Source organism: Gymnoscopelus microlampas (genome assembly GCF_963454915.1).
Source record: "Gymnoscopelus microlampas genome assembly, chromosome: 23".
Classification (NCBI taxonomy): domain Eukaryota; kingdom Metazoa; phylum Chordata; class Actinopteri; order Myctophiformes; family Myctophidae; genus Gymnoscopelus; species Gymnoscopelus microlampas.
The window spans coordinates 25179080-25188640 of record NC_139960.1 but is presented as its reverse complement, the minus strand read 5'-3'; the positions used below and the strand labels follow the sequence as shown (position 1 = coordinate 25188640).

At 42.4% G+C, this 9561-nt stretch overlaps 1 protein-coding gene across 1 annotated transcript in view; it reads left to right on the top strand.

Moving 5' to 3' along the window:
• Positions 1-8695, top strand: part of LOC311039687 (receptor-type tyrosine-protein phosphatase beta-like) — a 55415-nt gene extending 46720 nt beyond the window's left edge. The window contains exons 32-40 of the mRNA XM_084049642.1: positions 103-184; positions 504-594; positions 2224-2300; positions 2448-2582; positions 4019-4141; positions 5764-5927; positions 6197-6332; positions 6496-6616; positions 6850-8695. Coding sequence (XP_083905768.1) covers positions 103-184; positions 504-594; positions 2224-2300; positions 2448-2582; positions 4019-4141; positions 5764-5927; positions 6197-6332; positions 6496-6616; positions 6850-6872 — 952 coding nt within the window. The 3' untranslated portion in view covers positions 6873-8695. The remainder of the gene's footprint in view (positions 1-102; positions 185-503; positions 595-2223; positions 2301-2447; positions 2583-4018; positions 4142-5763; positions 5928-6196; positions 6333-6495; positions 6617-6849) is intronic.
• Positions 8696-9561: the final 866 nt, after the last annotated feature.

Sequence of the window (9561 nt, the reverse complement as noted above, 5' to 3'; positions counted from 1 at the left end):
GTTGTTTGTCTTTCTTTCTGTCCATCTGTTCAAATATGCCTGTCTGTCTGTCTGTTTGTCTCAATCTGCTTGTTTGTATTGTTTTGCTACCCGTGTGTCCAGCCCCATCAAAGCCTGTCACTATGAATCCCACCTCAATAAGCTTCAGGGTGACTCCAACTATCTACTGTCAGAAGAATTTGAGGTAATAATACACTACAGAAAATACAATACCATCACTGTGCAATAAAAGCGGTTGATTTCAAATGTCATATATCCAAAAGAATTGATATGATAATAATAACAATAATAATAGTACACTTTATATAGTATATTTAGCACTTTTCTCAGCAAGGGTTACACAGTTCTTCACAGAAAGAAAGAAAGAAAGAAAGAAACAAATAATTATTATCCACCTGACATTCTCTCTGTCTCGCTGGCGCTCTCTCAAAGCCTCTGCCCCTGTCTCTCTCTCCTTCTCCATGGACATGGCATCAGTCTAATCACCCCATCTGTCTCTGTAGGATCTGAAGGATGTGGGTCGCAACCAGGCCATGGACGCTGCTCGTCTGCCAGAGAACCGTGGCAAGAACCGATACAACAACATACTACCATGTAGGTCCTGCCCCGTGCATGTGTGTGTGCGTGCATGGGTTCGTGCCTGGGTGTGTGACGACTTGCTGTCATCAAGTCCGGACACATTAGGTCTGAAAAATCATCTACCTGCCTCATTAACGTCTTGATGCTATTAGTGTTTTAATTAACGAGATACAGTAGAGCCAGTTCCCATGGAAACCGACCGATAAATGACATGTGTGATTGGTGGATGATGCCACGCAGAAAATGGTTGTGTGTGTGTGTGTGTGTGTGTGTGTGTGTGTGTGTGTGTGTGTGTGTGTGTGTGTGTGTGTGTGTGTGTGTGTGTGTGTGTGTGTGTGTGTGTGTGTGTGTGTGTGTGTGTGTGTGTGAAAGAGAGAGAGAGATCAAAAGAGACCGACAGACAGTGTGTGATAAGAGAATCATAATATGTGTGAAATGTCACCCAGATGTGATTGTGTTGTGTGCATGTTTGTTACCAGCGTGACGTAGCACCCCAGGGTGTCAGTGGACGACAGCCATCTGCGTCATGTGACGACTGGAGTGTGAAAAGTTCATTATGTTTCTGTTTTTTTTTTTTTAGATAGATGGAGCAGGTGACAAGTGTGTGTGTGTGTGTGTGTGTGTGTGTGTGTGTGTGTGTGTGTGTGTGTGTGTGTGTGTGCGTGTGTGTGTGCGCGCGTGCGTGCGCGTTTGTGCAAAACTTTCTTTGTGTATATTTGTGTGACGGTCCATTTTTCTGTGTGTACACGCGCACGGATACTCGTGGCAATGTGACAATCTCGTAATGTTTTACTGCAAGAACAGAAAATTGGATTTTTAACGCAGGTCTGAGCTTTGACATTGCTGTTCTAATTAAGCAGTACACGCACGCACGCACGCACGCACGCACGCGCGCGCACACACACTCACACACACACACACACACACACACACACACACACACACACACACACACACACACACACACACACACACACTGGCACACACACTCACACTGGCACATGAGATTTCAAAACACCTACACATAAAATATAAATAAAATCATTTTATGTAAAGATTATAGAGACTCTTTTTACAGCAGGATAGAAATCCTATTAACCACTTTGAATCTAGCGCCATGTCATTGTAGGAAAAATGTTTACCTAAACAATGACTTGAGCCACGAGAGGCACCGCCGAGCGAGCTTAGGCGAGCGAGTCACCGTGCCGAGTGTTACGAAGTCACCTTCAGGCAACTTAGCGCCGTCCGAGTTATGTTCCGATAGGGACAGAATCGTAAATCATCGTCCCCCATATCCATCGTCTCAGTACCTCCGAGACGCCAGTCCTTTTTTTGCGGGGGAGCATGGGAGGTGAACTCAAAAGAAAACGAGCACTCCTTTTTCAATCTGATTTGTTTTCCAATCATACTGTAACATACATACATACACATATGTATGTATATATAGTTTTAGACAAAAATTATCACCAAGCACTATCACACTCAAGTATGATGATAACATGCAGAGATCTCCTTCCAATTGATAATGCTTTGTTAAAGGGCCAAAACTATTTACAAATACATGAAAAATCAATCATTATGATCAGGACCTGCTTTCTCTGACATTAAGAATGATCTGATATTAAGAATGTTTTGTCATTCTAGACGACTCTACCAGGGTTAAGCTGTCATACTTGGAGGATGACCCCTGCTCTGACTACATCAACGCTAGCTACATACCTGTAAGTGCAATTGCACACACGCACACACATTCGAAAACAAAATGTTTTATGTGCACATATTACAAGTGTTCTTGAACCAAGTGTTCCATGTATCTGCTTTGTTTGTTTGTTTGTTTGTTTGTTTGTTTGTTTGTTTGTTCTTTTCAGGGTAATAATTTCCGTAGGGAGTACATAGCTACCCAGGGTCCTCTACCGGGCACCAAGGATGACTTCTGGAGGATGGTGTGGGAGCACAGCGTTTATAACATCGTCATGGTGACACAGTGTGTGGAGAAGGGCAGGGTGAGAAAGAGGTTTTTGTTTTGTTTTTGCTGGGGGTATGGGGAGGGGGGGGTACAAGAATCTCTCGCTTTGTGTATGGAAGGGACCCACTCACTTTGATCAGCTAACACAGGAATGCTGTCCGAGCCTTCCCTAAAACACGTTGGCCAATGTGCCACATATCTCTCTTCTCTCTGCTCCCAAACTATGGAATAAATTCCACACTGCAGTCAGAACTGCAGACTCACTGGCCCTCATTTATCAACGCAGCGTATAAACCGGCGTATATTTTTCCATATATTCGGCCGTACACCAACGTCGAAGTCACATTTATCAACGCATCCTACACAGCTGATCCGAGCGTACACTTGGTCCCAGCGTTGATAAATGTGACGGCTGAAACCGAGCGTCATTTAAATAACACGCCCTTAAATATTCTCAAAACGCCGCGATTTTACGACATGAAGACGAACCAGAATACGACCAAAGACATGAAAAGCCAATAAGAAACAGTTTCCCCCGCTGGCCTCGCCGCACACGCACACGCACACGCCTCTCTCTCTCGCTCTCTCTCGCTCTCTCTCTCACACACACACACACACACACACACACACACACACACACACACACACACACACACACACACACACACACACACGCGCCCGCCCAACTTTGTCTTTCATGTCCGTGTCCGTAGCGTAGCGGTACATGAGACTCGGGCGGAATGCAGTGATTCCGTGCCGCCACGTTAATATTTTGGAGCGTCGGGTTTATATCCTTAACCCAGCCAGGTTGTGTAGCCTACATAACTCTCTATGACATAACTCCATAACATAGGACAAGCTACTGTAAGTTTGTAGACCTCACTGTCAGTGAAAAGATGGTCGGGGTTCCCGAAAATTCTCTCGCAGAAGCACTGCTGCGCTGCTGCGCTGAAAATAGCAGATCTACAAGCTCACAAGGCGTCGCGTTGTGAGCTTGCAGATCTGCTATTTTAAAATAGCCAATGCAACCGAATGACTGTTAAAGCAGTTTGTTTAAATTACTTTATAAAATGTTATATTTTCACAGGGATTATTTATTAGTGTAGATATACATTTTGGAGTGGATATACAGTATGTGTCCAGATGCCTGTCAGACCGTCAGACAATGCTGCTCTGCAGGTCTAGAATGGAATAAACGGGCGCAGCCAACGTCAACAACTGGTCTCGACCAGACGTGAGATCTCAGCGTAAAGTAGGATGAAGCCCACGTCAGGATATATTGATAAATGCCGAAAGGTGCGGAGATTTCGCCGTACGCTCATTATTCGGGCTACACCGCGTTGATAAATGAGGGCCACTGTGTGTGTGTGTGTGTGTGTGTGTGTGTGTGTGTGTGTGTGTGTGTGTGTGTGTGTGTGTGTGTGTGTGTGTGTGTGTGTGTGTGTGTGTGTGTGTGTGTGTGGTGTTTTGTAGGTGAAGTGTGATCAGTACTGGCCATCTGACAGAGACCCCCTGTACTACGGTGACCTGGTCATTCAGATGGTGTCAGAGTCTGTTCTGCCAGAGTGGACCATCAGAGAGTTCAAAATCACCTCGGTAAGACTCACTGACTCACTGAATGACTTGTGTGAGTACAGACGCCTTCCTCCAATGAGAGAATAGAAGTACATTAAAACCACTTTTCTGACTTATCTTGCATGTCTGTTGAACTCATGTTTAACCCCTTAAGCCACATATATACTATGTTGTGCGACGAATAGCAAAACAATCTACAGGCTCAAGAGAAACTTTGCGAAAATGTTGCCTATAAATGTTGCCAGGTTGAAAGTGATTTAAGTCCACATGAAATGGCAGTTCAAGAGTATATCACTTCCACATTGTGACATATTATGAAGTGAAACAGCATAGGCAAGTGGGACATAACACTGAGAGGAATTTGACATTGACACTTACAATTACTGTGGTCATGGATAAACCAGTGATACTGTAGCCAGTACTGTTAAGCATGTCCTCAAGGGTACGATTAGCCACATGTGTGCGAAGCATACAGCGTGAGCATAATCATTAGAAGTTAACAGGAGAAATTAAGAAAAATGATTAACTGGATCCCTTGTTGCCACAGCAATTGATACACAGTACAGTGGCAACTAGTGAAGGCCCCCAGTGCTGTGCTGCAGCCTTCTGTAATGAATGGCATGGTTGGAACACATCATCAATCACACTGCATGTCTGACATAAGTGCAGTTTAAACTGTTAGTTTGCGGTTCACAGAAATATGAAATAAAATTTGGGATTTTACATGCATCAATTACTACAGACGACGTACAGAGTACAGGATGAATGCAATGGAATTAAATAAGAAAGTCTGGCTGCCTGCCTGGTCCTACCTGTGTACGTAACCAGGAGTGAAATGCTCATTTGGAGTATGAGAGTTGTTTAATGATAGTTGATTGCTTAGCTGTCTCTCTCTCCTTCAGTGTGCTGAGACACTCTCTCTCTGGCCTCCCTCACACATTCACAAGCGGCAACGTGCCATGGGGGAGACGGGGGGCCACTGCCGTTTCAATTAATTTCCTATGGAAGTCAAGTGGTTTTCAAGTGTCCGACGTGTCGCAGCCCATCCCTCCTCTCCTTCCTCGCGGCACGTCGGCCGCTTGTAAACCATGTGACTTCCAGGAAATGAATTGAAATGACCGCTTCCCCCCGCCTCCCCCAGCGTATCTGACACGTTGCCGCTCGCGAATGTGTGAACAACGTCATGGACACAATATCTCAATATATTTTATATATATCATTCTCTTCTCTTGTTTCCTTTACCAATGCCATTGACAGCTGAATGTCCACTACCAAATTGAGTCAAGTTCCTGAGGTTTCCAGGGGGTCCCCACTCTCCAACATGATTTATACTAAGAACCAGATGGACATGTAACTCTGAGAGTAAAAATGGTACCAAATATACTATAAACTGTAACGGGTCCATTTTGTTTTCATTTTGTACACTCTCAGATCTAAATTAACACTGAGAATATTACAGTGTACATTGGGGTCCCGGAGATAGAATTTATATCAAATGGGGATCTGTGGCCCAATGCATATCAAACGGGGGGTGCTTGGAATGAAACATGTTGAGAATCACTGCGCTAGGTGTTTCAGTGAACTCCCTGAACCCACCCAAACTGCACCTATGATGTCTGAGTGTACTGATTCAATCCTAACAGGAGAATGGGTCCACTTACCCGCGGGTGGTCCGTCATTTCCACTACACTGTATGGCCGGATCATGGAGTTCCAGAGACCACCCAGTCACTGATCCAGTTTGTCAGAACAGTCAGAGACTACGTAGACCGCTCGCCTTCAACTGGAGCCACTGTCGTGCACTGCAGGTAAGGGATAGGAGAGTTTTAAGTGGGTGTTCACAAGCATTGGAGTGTGTGTGTGTGTGTGTGTGTGTGTGTGTGTGTGTGTGTGTGTGTGTGTGTGTGTGTGTGTGTGTGTGTGTGTGTGTGTGTGTGTGTGTGTGTGTGTGTGTGTGCGTGTGCGTGCGTGTGTGTGTGATTGTGATGATGACAGTAGGTGTGAGTATGTGAATATGAAACGCCTTATGGGATATATCTTTCTTTTTTGTGATGTACTGTGTGTGCGCGTGTTGCAGTGCTGGAGTGGGTCGTACAGGGACATTTATAGTGCTGGACAGGGCTCTGCAAGAGCTGGACTCCAGAGGAACCATCGATCTGTACGGCTCTGTGTTTGACCTGCGCCTTCACCGCTCACACATGGTTCAGACGGAGGTACGATCTTGTACATCTGCTATTTTTGATTTTTTAATCTTGAAAGTGTGAGAACTACTGATTTAGAGGGTATTTAGAGGGTAACCCATTAAGACCTCAGGTCTTAATGGGTTAAACTCATCCCCTATACTTGTGTGTAACTGAGTATGTGTTGTGATTGCAGTGCCAGTATTGCTACCTCCACCAGTGTCTGAGAGATGTACTGAGAGCCAGGAAACATCGCAATGACCAGGAAAACCCTCTCTACCCCATCTATGAGAACTTCAACCCTGAATACTGCCGTGGTAGGCACACACACACACACACACACACACACACACACACACACACACACACACACACGTAGGAGCACACACACACACACACACACACACACACACACACACACACACACTCATAAATAGCGCTGTTTCCATTTGCTCTATGACAAATGGTTTCAATTATTTTAGCTCGAGCAGGCAACTGAAGCTTCAAGTAGAGGGGTAAAAAAAAATCGCTCCTCTCTCTCTTTCCACAGATTTCGTCTATACAGGACGCTAGATTACAACGGAATTCCATTCTGCACAGAAAGAGGAAACAAGGGCCAGTTAGCGAGCAAAGCTAACTACTGTAGCTACAGCATAATGTTAGCAACATTATATAGGCCTATTATAGAAAACAAAACATCTCTGATTGTAAGCAATGGTATTAACACTAGATAAACCTACAGAAGGCAGGAGAGGCCATGGGTGTAATTATTTTTCACGTTTTTCTTCTTTTGTTGTTTTTTGATAGACAAAAAATACAACCCAAACCCGCCCTGCTCGCTGTGCCTGCCCCTCGAGTATTGTTTTCCTCTGATCATGGTCACATTTTCCTGACGTATAAATACAAATATACATAAAATGTAGCCTATGTATATTTTCCTAGATAAAATATTTTAGTTTGATCACAGTGTTAGCATACGTGTAGCACTATAGCACACACAACTGAAGGATTACAGGGATGTAAAGAGCCATCTTTTTATTTTATTTTTTTATGCTGTCTACTGCCACTGCTCATTAAGCTGTTTATTTAAATGGAACACATATTGCTGTATGTACATATTGATGTAATACTCTTTTTATATGAATTATCAAATCTTCAAGTTATGCTGACCTTAAACATTTTAAACCTATTTTTTCTTTATTTTTTTATACAATAAAATACAAATCCAAGGAGTGCTTGGATTATCTCAGTAATATTGTTTGATGCAGTTATGTATCTTGGTAGTTAAATTAAGTACTCCTTTGAACTTCCACCGTAAAACACTGTACACTGTACACAAGTCCATCTTGTGTACAGTTGCTTGACGGTTAAGGGCTTGATATACCGATCTACAAGCTCATAATGTGTCACAATGCAATGTGCTGTGTAAAATCTGTGGATGACAATGACTATGCAAGAGGAGTAGGTGTCACTTTAAGAAATCTGCTATTGCAGCCCAATAACTTCACATTAAGGTCTCTGGGAAATTTAATTTCTTGACAGATGAATTGTTATAGCATACAAAATGTCCAAGACTGAAAAATGCATTTCTAGTAAGTATGGTCCAGCTTGCCAGAACAAATGTAGTTGGAATAGGATATGAGCTATCTTTGTTTTACTTGTAAGTGGGTGAAATGCATTTTCCAGTCTTCAAAGTTGCTTACTTATTTTATGTTATTTGTTATGCCAACCATCCTAATGAATGTACACAGAAGTAAAATGTGAACTATTGCTTTTGTATATATACAGTATATACAGTTTTCTTGGCTGTCTGAAGAAGTAAAAGTCTCACTATAAGTGATGAGATCAAATGTATCAAATATATGTTATTAGCCTACCCTGCCCAGATTAATTACTGTTAGACTCAAGAACTGGTCAGACTTTCATGATCAGTAGGTTGCCCCAAAGAGATTATTCACTTTCGTGTCAAAATTACATAATCCGTCATATCTCAGGAACAGATAGACTTGTTGTTATGTTATGATTGTTATGTTATGAAGAAAATAGAGAAAGTACAGCAATAAAATGCAGTGTAAAAGCAATATAGCTTACAAGTATGATCACAAAGTGTTGATTTTGTTTTGTTCAAGTGAAACTTTTAATCTGTGCTAGCTGCAAAACAGATAGCATTGCAGATACTTTCTGTAACAAAATATTTGCAGAAAATTATGTCAGAGTTGAATGTCATTGAAGTTGTTACTGTAGCTACAGCACACTATACAAAATTGTCAGATTTAAGGGATTTGTTTCATGACTTTCAATAAACAACAAGCTAAAAAAATCCTGTGAAGAAGTTTTGATGTTATTTCATGTGTAAGAATGAATTCTATTTGTCCTGCAGTTTTTTTTTATGTAAAAAGTCCATAAAAGTCTAATCACTTCCTGTCACCTCCTTCTCATTATGGAAACACTATGGCTCCTCTCTCTCTCTCTCTCTCTCTCTCTCCACACACACTGTATCTTCACTTTTTGCTTTGTTGAACAGACTGAGAGAACGCACGTTTCAGTCAGGAAGACCTTCTTCAGGGTATACGTTGTCAAAAGTAGATCCTCCTTTTTACTGATTTCCATATTGATCTAGGACATGCCAGTGTAGAACTGGGTAACCTAGATATAGATGTCAGAGGAACTTAAAAGAGAAAACGCCCTGTTAGTAGAAAGCCAGAGTTCAACCTAGTCCCTGTCGGGCTCGCATCCTGCGTGATATTTCAGTCCTGGCACTGAAAGGTGGTACTGTAGGAGTTAGATATGCAGTGGTCCCAGTCGTCCGGGGTAAGTCCTGATAGAATGGTGATTACAGTAAGAGCCAGTGGTTCTCAAAGTGGGGTACTTGAAGGGGTTCAAGTGGGTCCCCAGAAAAATTGTTAATATACATCACAATCAGTTAAAAAATGTTAACCCTTTTTTATACTTCAGCATTCAAAATAGCTTTCAAAAAAGAAAAAAGTTTATAAAATGGATAATTTGCAAAAAATTGGGAAGCCAGGGTTAAGGTGTGCCATGATGTACAGCCATAGTGTGCAGCACATGGATGGACTTCAGTCACAAGTTCCAAAATCACTGAGTTCTCGGAAGGGTAGCTCTGAATATATTTGAAACAAAAGGGCATCACTAACTGCAAGTCCCGGTTATCAAAGTCAAGTCAAGCTGGTATTCAATGTGCCAAAGTATGCCTTTAATTTGAAGTTAGGTCAATGCTATCTCTCTACTGGAGCAATTGGTT